The sequence below is a fragment of the Sceloporus occidentalis genome, unplaced genomic scaffold, assembly GCF_023333645.1.
Source record: "Sceloporus occidentalis isolate IW3139 unplaced genomic scaffold, rSceOcc1.0.p SCAF_15, whole genome shotgun sequence".
In the NCBI taxonomy this organism is placed as follows: domain Eukaryota; kingdom Metazoa; phylum Chordata; class Lepidosauria; order Squamata; family Phrynosomatidae; genus Sceloporus; species Sceloporus occidentalis.
In genome coordinates this window covers 4908904-4931444 of record NW_028316995.1, presented here as the reverse complement: position 1 = coordinate 4931444, position 22541 = coordinate 4908904, and the positions used below count along the sequence as shown (strand labels likewise).

The 22541-nt window shown below is 36.1% G+C and overlaps 1 protein-coding gene across 1 annotated transcript in view; it reads left to right on the top strand.

The window, feature by feature from the left end:
• Nucleotides 1-278: 278 nt before the first annotated feature.
• Nucleotides 279-22541, top strand: part of LOC149303173 (follicle-stimulating hormone receptor-like) — a 57179-nt gene continuing 34916 nt past the window's right edge. Inside the window, exon 1 of the mRNA XM_089481360.1 lies at nucleotides 279-430. Within this exon, the coding sequence (XP_089337486.1) occupies nucleotides 279-430 (152 nt within the window). The remainder of the gene's footprint in view (nucleotides 431-22541) is intronic.

Below are 22541 nucleotides of genomic sequence, written 5' to 3'. Positions count from 1 at the left end.
ATACTCTTATCTCTGTCAGTTTTGGTTTAACTTCAAGGTTATGCTTACTCTGGAATACTTCATAAAAATTGTCACAAAATTGCCACCAGGTCTGTTCTATTGCTAAATAAGATTTCTCAAGACGGTTATAATTAATCAGCATTTTCATAAGGCTTAGGGAAGAAGTTAGTTTCTCATTCTTAATATCCCATGGTACACCTCTGACAGAAGGCGGACCTTATACACACTGTCACAGAAAGATTTGGAGACGGTGAATAAGAGAAGCAATGGATGTTAACATGATATTTTTAACTTTGATCTGCATATCGTTTGGTTTGCATCTGGGTTTTGGATGTCATCCCATTTGTCAGTGTACGGGGAAGATTTTCTTGTGCCAGGAGAACAAAGTGGTCCAGATTCCACAGGACATCCCAAGGAACTCTACAGAATTGTAAGTCTTGGGAAAATGTATCATTGTGGACGTTAATACTCAAACATGTATGAAATACAAAATCCTACACTTTATATCCTTGGATTTATAATGAAGGAAGGGAATGAATTGTAATAGTAAGTAATTATTAAAGGGATACACGTGTGGTTTGCCTGATTTAGGTTTCTCACTGTATACGTATGTGTCTAGAGGTTGTAACTATAGGTTCTAATTGTTTACAGAATAGTTTTGTAATTACTGCAAATATTTTATTTTAAGGTCATAACTTATGGAACATTTTTGTTCTGCTTGAAAGTAAACTGTCTATCATGTATGTTACAAGCTGTTTCTTACATCCTCAGTGTAGTCGTAAATGTTTGTGTTCAGCTCGTTGCATTATTGAGGTTAAGGACGAACTGAAATGAGGTAATTGAAGAGTTCTCCTTATCTTACCCTCTCTTGTTTGTTTGCTGTGATCTCGGTTTGGCTCTGTAAGTGATTGTTCATTTAGCAGAGAACGAGGAAACGCTTATACTTCTGCTTCTGACAAAATTGATGTGTAAAGATTTTAATTGGATACATTTCTTGGAAAACATAACTATCTATTTCTTATCTGTTTAGTCCTTCTGATCATACATGATCAATGCATGGCAATTGTAATAGAAGGCACAGGCTTTATTTGAAGATCTGGAATAATAACAGTTTTTTGGATTATAGTTTAAAGTATAATTTACTATAATTAATAATTATTGGGAACCTTTATTTACCCCAAGAAGGGATAAAAATCAAATGAATTTTAAACTATGTGCATATTCTGAGAGATGATGCAGAAAAGATAAAAGCGGAATTGTAGCATTACTATCTGATAACACTATAGAGAGAAGTTGGATTTATGGTTTGGTTTTTCATATGGTCTCTCCTTTTGACGTTACCGGGTTTATTAGGTTCTCAGTTACGTCTCTGAGTGGAGTGAATCCTTGAATCCTGTTAAAATATTTTTGCGTGTTTATTCTCAATTATGAGAATAACAACATTATTCACTGATACACTTAGGTTTCACAATATATTATGAACCGTTAAGTTTCACCTAAAGGGAACACAATCTGTTTAGTAATATTTATTTATTTTTTTGAGTACTTCCTAAAAGTATTTGGGGTTTATTCACTAAACTGGGAATACGACTTTGCAGTTCTTGTTACTGTGTGTAGAGCTTAGCTTTCCCTGCATGAGGCATACTGCAAACAGCAAATTACTTTTAAGATAAGTTACTGATTTATCAATGTATTGTACAGAAGAAGCTCAGCCCATCATGCACTAGAAGCTCACTGGAGTTAGCCCTTCATAAAGCATAATGAAGTTGAAACTGCAACTCTCTTGCAAACTCATCCTTTAATGCCTTTAATGAATGAAACATGTCTCACTGACATGGTTTGCTTATGACACATGTTTATGGGTCTACCCTGAAGGGCTGATTTTTAACAAGGTCACAACTGGTGTCTTTCATTGTTACCCAGCTAGACAGTCATATGCAGTTCTCATCATGCATCAAACTTCAGGGGTATCGGAGTGACCCAGCAGCCCGTTTCTAGACTATATTCAGTGATGCCCCAAAACTAAGTAACTTTGTATTTATTAGTTTTTGAAAATTGTCCTAATTTTGGCTGGCATATTGACCAGAAAAGATTTTGGCTTTTTTATAACATACTTTATATCAGTTTTATGTCTTCACTATAAAAACTGGTCAATCCATTCCATACCTAAAATAAACAAGTAATTTACTCTTAACAAAATATTACATGTCATAATAAAGTATTTTAAAGCAAACTATTGTGGTTTGACTGCGTCCCCATGTCTGGTGTCCTGTAATTCTTAAGATTGTTTATATCATTTAAGAAAATTAAGTTTTTACAAGAAATCTTATGAGGTGTGGTTGATAAATATTGCATGATCTGATCCTGGGGTTTCCAATACATCTGCTTTCTTTGTCCATTTGATTACATTCCAGTCATTTCAACAGTCCTATTAATAGGAACATGCTTTCTTATCATTTTATATGACCATGTCCTAAAATAAATTAAAGGCACTGTTCTACTTAGAAAAGGCATTACATGTACTCTCTGGTATGTTAAACGGAAAAAAACGTAGCTTCTTCAATTTCCATGGTAACCTCCTTCTTTTGTGTCTCATGACAATTAATTGCTCCAAGCAAAAATATGAATGAAAATTAAATGTTAAAATATTTGTTTCTGGAAAGGGTTTGGGCATTTAGCAGTACTAACATGTTTTTAAATGTTGTATTTAGTTAGAATAGTGTTAAATGCAGCAGACTAGGGGAAACGACACATTTAAATGTGAGTAGCAGTGATTTTTACTAATTTTATTATAAATGCATAATGCTATAATTATTTTTACTTATGTTCAATGGAACCTATTGAATGTCCAACGTAAAATGTACACACAGGTGTCTGGAATGCTATTCCATTGAAGGCTGGCAGGGCTGAGTATTTTTTGTTAACTTCTATTGTCACTATGGCATGCAAATTGTACCAGAGGGGCACGCAAAGGTGGGTACACAGAATACAGATGTTTGCGTAGCCACGGTGCGGAGTGGGGTCATGTAATGTGCGTTATGCACAGCATGCGCAGCTCTCTATGGCCCCCCTCTTACTTTCCACAAAGCCCTGCTTGGTGCACCCTCTTAGCAAGTGTGTGGGTGTTAGTGAGTAGTATTAGAGTGTGTTAGTGTATGGTGGGTCAGATAATGCATGTAAGCATAATAGTAACATAGTAACATAGTTCATAAGGTTGAAAAAAGACCAAAGTCCATCAATATATCATATTATCAATTACACGTGATACCCACATCAGATATTTGCAAAAGCCAAATAAACAATAACAATTAGCCTACCTATCTCATTCTCCCATACTGCCCCCATACTTCACCCCAAAACATAAAATGTCTTGTTCTTGGACAGATATCTGCTGCATATACAGTTTACATACCCATATGAGTTCTTACATCAGAAAATAAATGAGCAGACTAGATGGGCTGAATGGTTCTTACTGTATCTGCAATCAAATTGTATGTTTCCTTGTTTCTAGACTAACACCCTGACTCTCTATCATACTGCCTGTGGTAAGGTGTAGAATGGGTCAGTGCTTAATCACTCAGCCAGACCCTCTGACTAATGAAAGTCTATCTGTAGAGTAATTTAACCGTAAGTACATAATATGTAGCTGGCAAAGTGGACCTCTACAGCCATCATCATTTTCAGCTTCTGAAAATGATGCCCTGCATGGAGAGAACCCTTACGAAAAAATTACTGCAGTTTTTCTGAAGTAATACTGCAGTTTTTTGGACATGAAAAAACTGCAATACTGCATTTGTACTTCACTGTACTGCAGTTTTACTTCAGTTATTTTTGTACGAAAGTACAAATGCAATAAAGCTGCAGTACATTGAAGTACAACTGTAGGTTTGCAATATAAAAAAAAGGTAAATGTGCAGTAAAAGTGCAGTATTGCAGTTTTTTCATGTCCAAAAAACTGCAGTATTACTTCAGAAAAACCGCAGTAATTTTTTTGTAAGGGAAGACCTTACTCCACACTGCAGGGCAGCTCTTTTCTGGAATAAAGCTGCAGGTTCACTCCTATGAGAGGGGTCACCCTGACTTATCTCCAAACCAGCGATCGTATCCAAGCACTATGCCCTCTCCTGATTTTGGGGCCTCTTGCAAGCGTATAATCCTGACATACCACATATATGTGGTATGTATGTACTCAGGACTCGTTGTAGACTATTTTTGTGTTTTCTTTTTTTGTTCCAGGTAGCCCAGCACATAGCACCCATCCTAAAACGTGCCTGAATTCCCATTAGATGTGTGCCTTTGTTCCCATTAGATTTGTGGGTACACTAGGCTACCTCAAATGGTAAGTTGGATGTCTGAAATGTATAAGCTGTCTGCTGTTAGAGAATATACCATTTGTGGAGGTTATTTTGGTGTTTAAGAGTAGTTATCTCAACAAAATTACCAAGTGTGCATTTTTGGTTGACCTGTGCAAATTTCTGAGCTTGAAAAAACTTTACAGATTCATGATTTGGGTCTCTCTCACGGAGGTAAAATGCTGATATATCGCCATACCTGGAACCTCTCAGTGTTTTGCCTGTAAACTCTGAGTGAAGCACCAATTATCAGGTTACTGCACAAAATCTCTGGGTCGGGTTTGGTGCTAGCCCCGTCCGCGATGTCATTGGCTCCACCCACTAACGGCAACAGGTTAGCCAATTGAAATCAGCAGACCACCCACTGATGTCAGTAGACCCGCCCGTTGACATCATTTTTTTAGTTTTTTTCCTGTTCCATGGTCCAGGGTACAGCATCCATCCTCAAATATGCCTGCATCATAAAAGAAAATTGGGGGAACAACTACAAATACTATCTATTCTTGGAAAATCCTTGAAATTTTTAAGCACAGTGCTTTCAAACAGAATATATTTTTTTAGGTTAAGAGTAGTTATTCCTTTCAAACCAAAAGCTGCATGTTTTTGGCTCAATGAAAATGGAAACGAAGATTTGAGGGCAGGTTGGGGCCCTTCTCACTATGTAGCACACATGTGGCATTCTGTTATTCGTGACACTTTAGAGATTCATTAGAATATAAGTATGTGTGTGTGTGTATATATATATATATATATATATATAAAAATACATTTCTTTCAAAGGTGTTTGTGACTCACCGTGTTAATAAATAGATGATAAAATTGATGTGATGTGAGCTTTCAGGAAATATATACTTTATTCATATCTTGTCAGCTACCAATGACAAGTGGAACTGCCAAAAAAACTATATATAGTTTTTCATTAGTAAAGTAAACACTTTTCCTTGGAAACGTGGTTAAACAAAAGGATGAGGAAATGTGTAAAAATGTCTCCGTCTCCCAGGGGTAAAAATTTGGACAGACCTCCTGCATGCAAAAGGGTTAATAAAAGGGGGGGGATTAATAATTAATGATTCGATATTAATGCTACTTTATCACGTTAAATGGTTCTCTAATAACTATAATATGATTATATAACTTTATTGTATGCACTCAGCAACAAAACAGTATACCATTGGATTTTAGGAAATGTAAATGTTTACCACAAAAGAGAAAGCTGTAACCGCTGTTATGGCAGACCACAAGAAGTGCTGATTCTAAACATGACATAATTTAAATGTACCTTTAACTTGCTTACAATAACAGTTGCAACCCAACATCCTCTTTCAATTCCTACCACCAAAGTACTGTTTTGTTCTATATTCAAGAGGTACACTATGCCCTATATAATGTACAGGACGCAGCTGACGTCTTTCCCATGTGTAATAAACACCAGGAACAGACTGGGGAGGAAAACTGGCCCTGGAGTTTTAAGACCAGCGGTTGTTGAATCACGTGTGGAGGGGGGCCCACTGGATGTACACAACCACACGCTACAAGCTTGTATCACCCACCTAGACTGTTGTAGTGTATGGCTGCATGTATCCAGCGAGAGGCTGCACACTAGACTTGTGCACCACAAGCTAAATAGATTCGGACAGAATTTTTGTTACGTTTTTTGCCTCATTTGTTTTCAGACAACAAATTTTGTTGCCTGGCAGTTCAGCTCGGACAAAATTCATAGGTCTTTTTTTATTCAAAACTACAATCTGGGTGGTCCACAGGGTACTTCAGTTATTGATATGTACCCTCCTGTACACAGTCTCTCCTACTTCAAGGAGTGCCACAACGGCTAGTAACACTGCCAAAATAGCTTGTAACGGCAGTGGCTACACATGGCAACGAATAGACGAATCATGACATATTTTCAGCACTTTTGCAATTCTTTTTCGTCAGTTTCGTCAGGGATCATTTTTGTTTATTAGTACGAAAGCATAAAACAGGGATTTTTGTTAATAATAATGTTTTGGTTTTTTTTAAAAACATTGAGACTGTGGACTACTAGATCAGCCTTGAGCTGCAATTGTGGTAAGTGGTAGGGACAAAAATGGTGTATTCTTATTATAACCCAATTCTTTAAAAAATAAGCGGCCTGATGTTTGGCACATTGTATCAACCCATCTCCTGTTTTCAATCACGTGTGTCCCTAGCCGTGGTCAGAAGTGGACATTTGTGCTACAACCCTTCCCATCCCCATACCTTTAAATACTGAAAAACAATATTAAAATAGATACATGAAATTACAAGTTAAAGTGTCTTTGCCACAAAAACAGACTGATCACTAATCAATAGCGCACGCTGACAATATTATATATATTTCCAATAAAGTAACGCTCTTGTCCTTTTTGTTTCTGCTGGGAAGATAAGGTATCCCAACATGGTACTGGCCTCATACCTATCCCTGATCGGCCGCTCATTTGGTAGTAACGTTTTATAACTAGAATAAAAAATGGGAGAATGTTAAGAAGAGTGCCTGCTATGCCCAAACAAAAACTACAGAACTTTTAATGAAATATCGAATAATATCAGTTTGATCTTTGGTGCCTCAAAATGTATACCAGAAGAATGATGCTATTATATGTAAGTCCTTGCACTTGAGTTGGATCTGTTATGTATTATGATATACATTTGTAGAATAATAGCCTTTTGTAACTGTTAATTTTGACCATCCCAGCAATGTTTTACAAATATTTTTGTTAGACATAAGGTATTTTGGCTTTGATCAACCTGTCAGAACAGCAATGTTCTGTTTTACTCCTTTTTAAGCAATAATATTATGCTTTAGATATATGGCATGTTTATTGAAAGACTAATGTGACCGACAAATCGTAGAATAATGCCTTCAGGATTGAATGTGTGAAAACAGAAATGAATTATATGTGATATAGGCTGTGACCAATTTTCCTAAACAATGCGATTACCTTAAATTCCCCCTTATGGTGCCGTAATATGTCATATTATACTTTAGATGTGAGTTTATTAAGAATAATTTTGGCCATAAATAATAAGATAAAACAGAGGTGAATTCACAGAACTGTGTTTACTGGGTTTATGTTTATAGTCTCTTACATGAAATAATTCTTAGTCGGTCAACCCTCAGTGGATTATAGCACGCTAGTTCATTCAAACTACATCCAAAATTAATTAAATGTGATCATAACTTAACTAACATGTCATAAAGACCTTTAAAGATTAATATACTATATAATAAGATCTAATGTTTATTTTTAGGCAGTAACATTACATACTAGACAGTACATTGGGCATTAGCGGCACAACATTTCCCAACATAGCAAGAGGTCACTGAAGTCTTGTACTGGCCACTTACTGGGCAAATGCCAAACTATTTTGCTATAATTTATTTGTCTCATTTGTGTAGGATGATGTCATTCATTTTGTAGAATTCTCCAGCACAGCAGGTTTAGATATAATAGACATAATTATGCAATTATTTGTTTGTGTCATGTGTTTACTGAACTGGTGAAAATGTAAATAAAATAAGCTGCTGAGAGATTGTAGCAATTCTACTTAAACAGAAAAGCAATTTTTCATCGGTTTAGAGAATTAATATTGTTGTGTACAACCGTTCAGTGCTAGCCATCAATTAGACCAAATTGTGCCCAAGGCATGAATACACTTTGTGGCACAAGATGTGTGTGTTTAGACAGTTTAATTCATAAACCCAGTTCCTGCTATTTCTATATACATTACTTTGGCTTAGAACACTGGGATACATTCGCACCTAGCAAACATCCCTAGCACCAAGAAATGAAGAACAACAGAGGAAAAAAGGAGACAGGGATTTAGGCAGTAAAGTGGCCCAGGGGTTGCCACTTCAAACACATCTTTGTAGAAAGAATATGTCACTGCCTGTCACCCCCATGACACAAGCCAGAAATGCATGGTTTTAAGGCTAGTCCTGTTTAGGGTAATTTCTCTAAATCATTTTCTTAATGATACGATACATCAGCCATTTACATTATGAAAACACAACACAGGCATTGCTGAAGTTTCAAAGTTTTCTTTTAAGCTTATTTAGGATATCTTACTATAAACCCACGCAGACCCTTTTTGACTCAGGGAATATAAGTATATGATCCAGCAAAGCTGTCACAGGTAGGCATTATTTATTCCTGAAAATTTCATTTGCAAGTAATACAGACTGAGAAATAAGTATTCAAACTGTAATTACCATGTATATTGAACCAACTGAAGCCGATTCTGAAATTACAAAAGCTCTAGAATACATGGCTTACCCAAAACCCAATATTAGTATCAAGCAGCCAGCTCTTCTGATACTCCTGGTGCACTCGCTATATGGTTAGCTCTCTCATGCTTGACCCAAGTCCTTTTTTGTGTTCTTGAATATGTCTCATTCCCCAAGTACTATGTTCAGGTATACCTGCACTTTTTTATATTGACCCCGGATTGACCACATCTACAAGTCTTGATAGCCTACTGGTTATATTCTGTTTACAGAGAGCAAGATCTCTATAGCCAGGGTGCTTTCAAAAACTCACTCCTAGGTGTCTGGTGTTTGGTAGGAAACAAAATATTATTGGCAGCTGAGTCTTTAGAATCACAACCAAAGGGAAATTGGGGCTTTTGTGTGTTAACATTATTCGCACTGATCATCCTAGCACTGAAGTCCACAAAAGGTTATTTTGTTACAAATAAGATAAATAGAGATACAGTTGTCTACATTTAAATTATTAAGTAGCTGGTTAGTGTATGACCTGTGTATTGTTCTAGTGCGGTGTGGCTGAGAGTGGTGACTTGTGTGTCACTGAAAGTGGGCATAGTGTGTATGTGACATGTGGTGGTGGCAGCATGTTAATGGGGGGTATTATGTACGGAGAGTGCTGAACAAAAAATATCTTTACTAGGACAAATATGCATCACATCCGCAATAATAGTATTACGATGTATGGGGCTGGTGTTAAATTATTTCCAGGGCATTTATTTCCAGTCCAGCCCTGAATACAATTTATTACTTACAGCACACAAATTACATATGCATATTATAGTCCGTAACACTAGACAAATCTTTAACAGTAAAGGAATATTGGGATGAAAAATTTTTTTTGAAAGCATAATTTTGCTTGGGGTTTGCATCAATCTTACTAGTTTTCTGAATTATATATGATGTCATCATGATGTTTACATAATTGTGTTGCATATGTATACAAACTTTGTAACACTATCAGTAACATTGCATGGTTTTATTTAGCGTCAGCAAAGAAATATAAATTTCATATTAAGAAAAAAAAAAAAGGAAGCTCCATAGCGGAAAACGTTACAAGTTATTTGGCAGTATACCAAAAGTGTGTTTTACATTTGTTTCCTGAATGCTACAACTTTCACAGAAATACAAGCACAGCTGTGACTGCTGAAAACATGATATGTAGCTTGCTAACATTACGCGTGATTAATGCACACTGTAGAAGACTGTCGTTTTATTATTAATAATAAAAACACTGGTGATATTCATTACAGAATTATAGTAAACCAAATAGCTTCATTTTATACCTGAATAGGCAATAGGCAGAACGCTCAATCCTATCAGTACAGAGCAGGCAATCAGTCCCTTATCAACAGGATAATGATTTTTACCACTGATTATGGCTCTGTTATGATTGGGGTAGACATTAGAACATTATATTGCAGACCTGATTACCGAATCCTCCTTTCGTTAAAAATGCTTGCTGTATGTTTCTTATTTCTCATTATAAAAAAAAAAATACTTTTCAAATGGTAACTTTCCATTTGATGGGGTTTTTTTTAAGGTTGTCAGCACAGTTAGCATAATATGTAGCAGGATTATACTCCTAAATTATATTACTTCTTGCTAAAAAATCTAAAACAATCAGAAAGTTCATGATTTAAGACTGAACTGGGCTCCAAAATTTCTGAAGGCTGCCCTGATCCCATTATCCATACTTTTAAACTCTCCCAGATACACCTGGAGACTCCGGGTCACACCACTCAATCTCCAAGCCGTCGGAGCAGCATTTAGGCACACTCATTCCCTGTCCTACTTTTTGGGGCTTGTCTCCTCCACACACATGGCTCACCCCCACATAAGTTGCTAGTCCCACCCATTCACACCAGTAGCCTAGTCCCTTACAAAGCAACTCAAGCCACAATTCTCAGATATGCCAGTTCCCTTCAAAGATATAATAGTGTTCATTTTGTGTTTCTGTGAATTTTTTTTGGGGGGGGGGTTGAGCTTCTAGAACTGGCCATTGAACTTCTAAAGGCAAGCAAATCTATTCTCTCTTTCAGTGTTTGCAAGAAACCAAAGATATAACTTTGCAGTAGCAAACTTGTTGGACAAGAGCAAATTCTCTAAACCCAACTCACATTTGCACCTAAAACAAAAATCATTCATAACTTGCATACTTTCAAGTTTCCCTTCTCCCTGCACAAACAACATAAAATATTTTAATAGAGACCAGGAGGCAACAATCAGTCTCCCCTCTCCCCCATCTCTGCCCTGTGGGTTGCAGGGGGTATTACAAATTAAGTCTAATAACCTATAACAACCTCTATGTCCCCCAGGTAGGGGGATGTGATAAGTACCATATAAGCACGCTTTTAAATCAATATACATGTTGTTTTGTGAGTGTAAGCACACAAGGGCATGCCCCCTCAGTCAAATCTAGTCAGTCAAATTAAACTCAAGTGGCCACTCAGCTTCTTGGTGAATATACCCAAATGAGTGAATTAATTGTGCACTTTCCTTATTGTTACTGTCAAGAAATGACCAAGGATAGCTTTTGTTGATTGTAAATCTCTTTAGTGATTGTCACGTTCTGCCCAGGCTGCGGAGCTGCATATCTAACTTGCTTCAGTTTCCCTGTTTGGCTTCGATCCATTCCTGGATTTCCTTTTGCTCTGTTCTGATCTTCCATTCCTTGCTTCAGCTCTTTGCTTCAGCTCTGTTTCCTTTATAAGGTGTGCCCCACCCGTGTGTTCTGTTTGTCTCAGTCTGCAGTCTAAAGGTATGTCTCAGTGCTACGTGTTTGGTTTACATGTGTAGTTTGTGTCCTACCTCTGTCAGCAGGGATTAGCGTTAGGACCCACCGTCATTGGAGTACTTTGGTGTAGTGGTGGGCTAAGCATACTATGGCCATATGATGTGACGGAATCTCCAATAGTTATCAAACAGTCCTAGGCTAGTTCCTTTATTCATGTTTGTTTGTCTCTTATGTTCCTTTGCCCTTCTTCCTTGTATCATCTGAGGATTCTGGTTCCTCTCTCCTCTCCCTTTGTCCTAGTCAATATGGCCTATCCTTGCTTAAAGGAGAAGCGTCCGAGGATTCCGGCTCCTCACTCCTTCCCCTGTGTTCCTTGCCTTGTTCCCTGTCCTTTGTTGTGCCCTGTATCATGTATATCTTGTCTAGTAATGTTTATTCCTTGTCTGGTTCACTGTAGTGCCCTGTGTTATGTATATCTTGTCTGGTTATGTTTTGTGCCTGGTCTCCCTATCCCTTGCTTGTTATGTTTCTGCTATATCCTTTGTTTAGCTTCCATACTCCCAGCCTGCAGCATCCTGCACGTGATTCCAGTGATATGTCTCATGCCTGCTCCAGGGTGCCTGCAGGATATATCTTCACTTCATTCTGGACTTCATCCGCTGCTATATCAGGGCGCTGGTGTTTGGCTGCACAACCCTAGGTGCTCAACACCTGGGTGAGTGTGGTCGCCCTGCAACCAGGCCCTGTCTAACTCCACTACTGCACTGTGACTCCTGCACACAATCTTTGGGAGCGCGGGGTCCTTTCAGTCATCTGTTTGGACCCAGTCCGTGACAGTGATCTAATGATATCTTCTAATACATTATGTCATTGTTGTTTATAATCATATAATGAAGATTTTATCATCACAAATAGTTTAAAAAATGATCAAGTCAAATCAAATTATTTAAATGATGTGCACGTCTCTTTCTCGCTCTTTCTGTGTCTCTTCTTTGCTTCCCCTCTTCGTTTTTTCACTCTCTTTCTTCTCGCTTAACCCAGCATGTGCACTCTGATTGGTCCATTCTTTAAGCCCTGACCAGTTTAACAGACAATTCCTATGGTGACAATGCATATAACATATATATATTAGATGAAGATGTATAAATAACACAAAGTTGTCTTATCAGTGCCTGCTTTTGAACCATATAAAAATTAGGGATTTTCTGAAAAAATATAAATGAGACAAAATTTGACATCCAACAAACAGAATCATTTATGCAGTTAGCAATAAATTCAGCCAAGTTTAAATGAAAACATTAAAGGACACCTATGTTATATATCAAAAATATAGATACATTTCGTATAAAGACATTAATGATTCTATAGCAAACGTGCTATCAAAAAATTACAATGTACATTCAGACCACCAAAGTAGACAGAATAATATTAATAGAGCTACAGCTGTTCTTTTGAGAGTTTTTTTCTTTCTAGAAGAACAGATGTTCTAAATTGAATGTGAGAATCCTAATACACTGTGTTGTGACATGCATTGTTCCCAAAGATTAAAGATATTGATGCTAGAAGAACTGTCTGTGGTGACTAACATGAAAGTCCGATAATAAAAGATGTTTCAAGAACTGTAATTATAGCCAGCATTCTGACTTGTCTTCTCATGCTGGGATGACTGCGCCAACAATAGGTGTATTGCGGTTATAACAATGAAGATATGATGGTCATACACACAGAGGAAAAAATTCAAGAGGTAAATATACTGTAAAAGTGAACTGATTATTAAGAATGTGTTTTCACGCTTTAGTACATAATAAACATTTTGGAAAGTTTTAGAAAGCTAATATAAACCTATGAAATATGCTGAACCATGGTCAACATTATGGAACAAAACATGGACAACAAAAATGTTGGTTATCCATTTGAAATAAATATGTTTTTGATTTGTAGTCTATATGATGGTAAATTTGCACTGAGCTACTGTCAATATTGCACTTACAAATAATTTTAAACTTGTTGTGAAACTTGGTTCAAAAGTGAAAGAATTGAAAGAATTTGTATGATTTCATTGATGCTTGAAAGGATTTTATGGGATGCCCTACGGCAGGGGTGTCCAACCTGTGACCCTCCAGCTGCTGCAAGACTACATCTCCCATAACCCTCAGCCAGCTCATTAGCTGAAAGAGCATTATGGGAGATGTAGTCCAGCAGCAGCTGTAGGGCCGCAGGTTGGACACCCCTGCCCTACGGCATGCTAACATGCAACATTGTATTTTGCTATCATCTGCCACAGTGTTTTCTAGTTTGACTATCTGACAATACTACAACCATAATAAGTGGGTGCAATACAACAAATAATCATTTAGCATTAAAATATATTTGACAATGGATGGATTTGTGGATATTGTGGCACAAACAATATGACTGTCACATCTCATTGGCAGTGAGCCAACTACTTTTATTATAACTACTAATTATAATCAGAAGTGGATGGATATTTATTTATTCTTGAACCCCATCTGCACCAGGCTCCCTATAGTGGGTGAGGTACATGATAAGTACATTGCCTTGTGGTATTTTTAACATATTAAGCAAGGACAAGTATTGCAACCTAAGAGAACAGCTGCAGTTGGACCATGCTATGAAATTGGATTTCAGGATGATAAACATCATTGACATCATGATACTTTTGTGTTACAGAGGGAGAATTTGTTATAACTTCTTTAATATTTATTATTTTTTTTATTTTACTTCATTGGATCATAATTATTGAATGTGGTCTTGTAGAACCCATATAATCCTTATTAGCAGTGGATTGGAGGTGAGTAAAAAATTGTCTTTCTCTCTTTAACTTGATTTTCATTGATCCTCACTTGGTTGTATCATCAGCAAAAAAGACAAAAAATGGCTGGTGGTCTCTACTCTCTGTCTTATTTTGGAAAGTCAATTCAAACCAAATCTGCATTGACAAAAAAGCTGTATTTTTAGTAATTTAAAAATTAAATATAAATTATGCTACTTGGACCACATTCCAGAATCCATTGCATCAAAAGTATTGCTGTTGTTTTATCTGCTTGCCAGATTATACATACATATAAAATGAAAACACCAATTAAACACATTAATTAATTGTACTAGTTAAAACTGCAGCTGTTTCAGAGGATATTTTATTCACTACTTTACCACGGCTATAAATATATCTGTAAACAAGATAAATTCCACTATTTACTTAAAAGATGGGAAAACCTGGGACAATTTTTCACAGGATGGTTATGCAAAAAGTAAAACAGCCTTACTTTTGAAACAAATATCTCCAAAATACTTATTTTCTTACCGTACATATAACCCTCCAACCCCCAAAAGATCATTATAAACATTTTTTACGATGTCATTTTAATTAGCTCAAATATAATTTGCTCGTGTATATATATATATATTTACTATTTTTCTATTTTCCAAACAAATCTTGAAAATGTTCTTGTCATATTATCTTGCCATATTCAAAGAAATTCATAGAACTTATTTTGCCTTATTTTTGCCTGATATTTCACTGTCTATCTAGTTAAACACTGCCTTGAAATTCCTGTTAACAAAATTACATTTATATTCCACTTCCTTATCTGCTAGACCTTCACCTTTTCTGAGAGCATGGAGAAAAAAAAATGCACTTCATGCGTGTTTTCCTGTGTGTGTCCTGTTTTTTTTTTTCTCCTGTGTTATTTGCCCTCCGAAGCTATGAGTTATTTTATAATATATTTCTTATTCCAACAGTATATATTACAGTGTCAGGTTATTTTATTTTTCCTTCCACTGGGCCTTCCGTCTTTTGATATATTGTTCCTATCCAAAAACAAATCAGTGTTATTATTAAATTATATAAACCATAGGATGATATATCCATAAATCAAAGTATTTGAACACTGTTGTTCACAAGGAGGATGAGGTCTAGCGGTTGATTATAATTGATTAAATTTGAAGGTTAGAAGTACAGCAAACCAGGGCCACAGTGATTTATATTGATGTTTATTACAATTGTTACACTGGTTTCCTTTTTTTTTTTTTAATCCAGCCTGATCATACCAATACAAGACCTTGTCATACGATAGCTTAGGTTTTGACCTCAATATAGAGGTAAGATAAACCTGATCGGTGAGTTATTGGAGTTAAATACCATTTCTGACACAGAGTTTTAAAAAAAAAAAATATTTACTGATTTATATTAGAACTGGGGAAAAAAATAAACTTTTTCCTTCAAAGGAGGTACAGAAAAGACACATGCTTTTGAACGCATTCACAAAAAATCTTACAGGATCAACAACTTCTTGCAAAGGAGTTGTGGGAAGAAACAATTTTTTGGTATTATCTAGTATTATTACTACATGCTTGGTATGCTTGTGGGAAGACAGAGCTTTGCCACCCAGGGCATTTTATTGACTAGTTAGCCACAATATAATAAATAAGCTGTCCTGTTCCATTCAAGTCAGCTCTAGACAGTAGGCACTAGGCAGCCATTATCCTGAGAAAAGTGAAAGGATTTCAAATGACCTTTCCCATTCTCTCTGTGTACCACAGAAAAAGAAGAAGGAATAACAATTCAGCCTGGTCGGAAGTTGTCGGAATTGGAAGGATTTCAACAACAATCAGATTGTGAATATTTGAATATCACTGAGTCTGTTTCAGAAGCCCCGCTGGATGTAAAAACACAAAATTAAGATTTACCACTGCCTGCATACATTTTAAGGTGCTATGGTTTTTCAGATCAGGGGTCAGCACCACGATCTTCTTGCATCCAGGCGGCCATTATGAGAGCAGAAACATAAGAATTCTTCATTAATGGAATTTGTTGCTAACATTTGTATATATGTTTTGCTCCCTGTACTCCTTTTTTAGATTGCTAAGTGTTTTTGCTTATATCTGGTTTCATTGAAAATTCACATTTGTGTTTTTGAAATTGAAATTGCACAAAATTATGCCATATTTAGAATAAGTGTGCTTCTTTTGTCTGGGGTGGAACCACTGTGCTTCATTGTTAGATGTTCATTATCATTGCCTACCTCTCCCTTGGTAGACCCTTATCTTGCTGGATACATAGATTGTTTACAACACTGAATTAGTTCAGAACCACTGCGCTGCATAAAGGCAGTTATCATGTCTGGTGCTTTTGGACAACTCCTTGAATGACTGGTATCATTGCGACTGATTTACACTATTCTGGGAGTTGATAAACTTTTGTCATCATCACCATCAGCAAGCTCCTTTACTTCAATTATTGTTGGATGCATTTGTAAACTAGAAACATTGAATCTGAAAGATAAGAACCATTCAACCTATCTATCAACAATGTTTTTTTTTTTAAAATAGGGGGCATAGGCTGGCTTTATAATACATAAAGGGTGGGGTAAGAGGGGAAACACTTGTCTGTTGTCTATTTATTTATATATCTACATTTTTAAGGCTAAATTAGACTCATCTCCTGTCACCTCCTCATGGGTTAATGAATCCCGGAGTACCTGTTTGTTTTTTTTTTAATGGGTCTAAACACAAACAGTCAAGTTACTGTATAAATTAGAAGTTGCTTATATAACATAGCGATATATGAACATAGTCTCTGTGTTCATTGGGTAAATTCAGAGTTAATATTTTTCACCTTTTCCTAGCCTCATGGTGTCTCACTGCTCAAAGCTTGAGCTGTGACCTTCTCTAGACACGTGGCAGAGACATATTGATATTTCAATATGTTCCTGGGTCTAATGAAATATAAATAAAATAGGTATGTATAACTCCAGCGGAAGTTGAAGATGACTTGATACGGTTAAGATATGATGGCAGCCAGCCACCACATGTCCCCAAGACACTGGTTTGTTTTTGTATTTATCTAACCTCAGAACAGGAAGAACTTTGATCAAAGTAATGTAACAGGGGAAAAGTACAGGTGGAGTTTAGCCAATTATCTAGACAATAGCAAGAGTAGTGATAACATAATATACAATAAGTTAGAAGGAGTGTATTTCAATTTATATAACAAACAGTAATTATCAAAATAAAAACTATACTTGTCAAGTCAATGTGTGTCATTTAATGAAAGAAACTTCATTATATTTGTTTATTTAAAGTTGTGTCATTGTCCTACTAACATTAGTGTTACTATTAAAATTTTCCAATTCTTTTTATGACTCCAGTCATCATATGGGCTTTAATGATCATGATAATTTAAAGCACATGTTTAGAGGGCCTTTCTCTACCATCCAACTATTTGGTGTTTCAGACCAACATGTTTTCTGATACACGATATACTTAAACACCAGTCTGCTCCAGCTCTTGGTCAATGAACATTATGTGGGGCTCTAATGAGACATTGTATTTAATAGGAATGGTTTCCTGTCACTGAGTGGCTACTTTAAGCGGCCAATCAGACCACAGAGAAGGAAGAGGGGAACTATAGCCAATGGCGTAACTACAGAGGTAGTAGTTATCCCCTTCTTCTCCCATTCCGGTCCAGGTCAGAAGGCCCTTTTCTAAACTATTTTAAACTGGCACAGGGAGACAGGAACATATCAGGGTTACATCATGTGACCCTGTGGTGAAACCGTGGTTCCTCTCACAGTGTGCAAGCAGCTGGAGCGAAAGCTTGTGTGAGCATGGATGTGTAATTGTGTTTGTATGAGCTTGGATGTGTAATTGTGTGTGTGAGTACAGATATATAATTGTGTGTGTGAGCCTGGTTGTGTAAGTGTGTGTGTGTGAGCATGGATGTGTAGGCGTTTGTGTGTGAGCATGTATGTGTAAGTGGGCCGAGATGAAGTGTGTGTTAGAATGGATGTGTACACGTGTATTAGTGAGTGTGTGTAATTTGTATAAAGTATTTACATATGTATGCCAGAGTGTATATTGGAAGAGGGCAAGGGGCAAAGAAGGCACAGACAAGTTGTTTGGGGGAAATGATGGGACAAACCAGCTGTTGAGGTTGCGGGGCCCCCAGGACAATTTCCACACCCGGCCCTTGACTGTAGCTGTAGGTCCCTACGGTGAGTGTTTAGCTTAACAAATTCTATTCATATATAGTTAATCTATGTATTTATTGTGAACATTAATTAAAATCTTTTCTGTCTTCTACTATACAATGCCTTTATATTTTTCATTTTTAAAATTATGAAATAGAAAATATAAGGACATTTACAGGTTGCCTTTAGTTATTTTTTAAATTCAGAAATCTATGTTTAATCTTAATAAATACTACACTAATTATAATGTATATAATATGTCTACAATAAAGCAGCAATATTTTCCAAATATGGCCTTGAAAATTAGCAGTTCGTTGTTTTAATTAAATGGGGCATGTCCTAAAATTAAACTTGAATCTTTGTTTAGACTTGAAAAGTAAATGTTATGGGGAAAAATAAAAAAACAAATAACATTAATTATGTGTGTTACATATTGAGGCCATTAGGTATGTTTAGAAACTAAATAAGCAATGTTTGGTCTATTCTGTCATCGTGGTTTCTCTCCTTCTAAAATTATAGTAAAACTTTCAAAAAAAGATTAAAAAAAAAAACCTGTTTCAAATGAATTCATATATTTCAGATGGTTATAATAAGGTAATTTTTCCCTGGAGGCTCTTGTCGAACGTTTAACTTCTGATGTCCACAGAACACATCAATGGATTGCTTCATCTGAGTGATACACAGCAGACATACATTAGTTTTTACTTGTGCTGAAACTGCCATTTCATCATCAAAGTAAGAACATAAATACACCCAAGAAAAGGAAATTACATTTCTTTCATAAGCTATTCTGTTGACAAAGTGTCTACTGTAAAGGCTTAACCAGATAACATCAAGGACTCATTTTGTACTTAATGTAAAAATGCTTATGTTGTAGTTTGAATAACAAATCTATGAGTTTGAAAAATAATTCTCAACGAATATAAATGTAAGCACAGAAACAGATAAAACCGGCTATATACCGTATAGAAATATTGTCCTGATACAATACAAAAATACTATTGTAATAGTGTTCCAAAGAGCATGTCTCAAATTAATACATAGTTCATTTTAATTTATAATCAGCAGTCAAGGGTCTATAGGACTAGATTATTATTATTATTATTATCCTTTATTTATATAGCGCCAACAGTTTACGCAGCGCTTAATACAATACATAAATTCAAGGGATATGACAAGACAAGAATTGACAGACTAAGACAAACCGATACATTTGGTGGAGAGAGCCCTGCTCGCAAGCTTACAATCTAGAGACTAGATTCCTGATTGTAGTACCTTTATCATCCAGCAGGGAGATGGGTTATCAAAAATTACAGCAGGGTCGGCATAGACCTATTAGAAACTCTTTGCTTTATATCATCTTTTCACTGACTGCTGGCAATTATTTAAAAGTAACTGGTGCTAGGTCTAATCTGTCAGCCAGGAGCCAGCAATGCAGGCTCCTACTAACAGCGAAGACTCCAGGCTACCTTATTATAGCCTGATCTCCCAAGTACCTTCAAGGCTATCCCAAAGACCATAGGATTTGTTATTATTATATCATAATGGTCACCTACCATGCAATCATTAGGATGTCAAAAATCTTATGGTCGTTAAGGGGTTAACCAATATGGCAAAAGTTTACTTTTCTCCTCCATGGTAAAAAATGGAACACAACTCCACCTTAATAAACCCATCAGGATGGTTTCTGGGATTAAGATGTAATTCTAATAACTATATAATGTAGGGTACTTTTCTTCATCCTCAAAGTGACAGGAGAAATATTGGAGTTTTATAAAGCTTTTAATATTTTTACTATGCGAAAATGTTCCAAATAAAGGCCAGAGCAAATTTGTTAATATTACAATATCATAACAAATGAGATGTTGGAAAACTACTATAATTCTACAATCACATTATTTACATTTCAGAAAATTGTACCATATTTCACATTTATAGCCACCAATTATGTTACTTTTGTAGGCTATAATTCTTGTATTTTATTTTGCATGAAAAAATATATGAAAATATAAAACAATATTTTCTGTTATAATTTATGAGTGATGCCTTTGCAGCTGTTATTCTGTGCATATTAGTGTGCATTAACGAAGAAAAAAAAGCCAAAAAAGAACAAAAAAAATCCCTTAGTGAAGTATAACCTTGCAGTAAAGATGATAAAAAGTGGAGATAAAATTTGTAAATTATAGAATGCTTTTTTTGTAATTTGCAGTGGAGATGGAAAAATAAATGCCTCAAATTGAGAACAAGCATTAGTGAGCACATAATTTATTCTAAAAATGATAATTTTACATGTAAAAAAAGCAACAAATGTGCTTTTATTATGAATTAGGATGAACTGTCTTAGTATGCGCAATTGAAAATATGATATTAGTTTACCTAGGATATTCCTAGGAAGTTTTCTAGCTTCTAGGGAAGTCAGGGGCATATGGTCATTCTCTAAACCCTTCCCGTTTCCCCAGCCACTGACCACTTATACCCTGTCCATTAAATGCCTATGACTTATAGCACATAACATATTCTATTTGTAAAAAAATAACTAGTAGATTTCTCTTACCCTAGGATTTACAAAGCTACAGGGTCATGGCTATCAAACCTACTTATATAGCTCTTTAATGAGGCACTTCTGACTTTTAATTAAGAATTGCAAGCAAAGCTCCTGCTATGTATCCCACTGTAGTCCTATCTAGCATGATGATTCTCTAGAGTACTCATTAAGGAAAAGGTGGCTAATCACACTGAGGGCAACAAGTATTCTAACCCTGTAACTCCTTGACAATTGCTTGTACTTGTACTTTTCCAGTTCTCTTCTACACACTGCCACTAGGATTGACTGTGAAGTTTTTGGCTAAACCATGCAATACCAATAAAGCCTTCTAAGTGGTTCAAATAATAATAACATACATATTTCTCCTGCACAGAGCTGTCAACTGGTGGTTAATTCACCGCTGAATTTTTGAATAATGACCTGTCCAGTTCAATGAGTATGACTTATGATAGAATTTAAGAGCACTAGCTCTAAGTATCACACCCTAGTGATTTAACAGTGATTACACATAATATGAATGATACATTAACAGTTATGTATGTATGAATTCATACCACATTGTGCTTTCAGGTTGTTTTTTATATATTTCTGTTTGTTGATAGGCATCATCTGCTCTTAGCTGATATGTGGCCAACTACAGTTGGACAAAAAGTAAATGTTGCTTTCTACAGGCATATTCACCCTGTAACTTTTCCATCCTCCCCGAACATTGCAGGTATTGACAGCAAGCATGTGAATGGGGAAGGGTAGAACCAAAGATATATAAAGGTGGGGCTAGGGCAGGTTTGGGCTACCTACCCTACTCGGAGAGTCACCTCTCGTTCAGGCCAAATGGTCATCAATTTTACAGCTCTCTGGGCCAGGATCTCCCTGACCAACCCATGATCTTTACTGCCTGCAAAAGTGGGACAATGTCCCAAAATCTGGACACTCCCATAGGAATCTGGATAGTTGGGACATATGCCTCTCTACTTTTTAAAACCTGCAGAGGTAATGAGAAAACTTTGAAAACAAGAATGTAACACTATTTACTTCCTGAAACATTGAGTGAGGCATGACATAAACAGTAAAAGTGAGATAAGTGGCATTACACATGTAATGGCGGTGGTGGCCGACACTACTACTGGCACCAGAAATCCTGATCCTGGCATATTTTATTAAAGGCATAATCCGTGTTTTATTAAATTAACCTGTCAGCCATCAATCTAATTATATTTCAGCTGCTCCCTGTAATTATCTATTTTAATTCCATTATTATTATATCATTACATAAGTTATGGTGGGTAAAGGTGATGGAAAACCCTTCCACTAAAATTAAGGGGGTAGTAGAAGTATTAGTAAACACTCATCTACAGACACCAGACAAGTCAAAAGGCTTGTTTTTCCTTATTTACCTTATTTGCATGCGCCTACCCAGAATCCCTTGTGGCTGTGGCATCACCATGAGATTTCTGAGGGAAAAACAAGCCTTCTGTAGATGAGTGTAGATGAGTGTTTAATAATGCTTCTACTAATTCCATTACAATAAGTAAATATTTAATATGGAACTAAAACATACAGTAATACATTACAGTAAAACATTACAATAATACAGGAGTATTTAAAAATAAAATAGAACTATAGTTTTCTTGAAGAG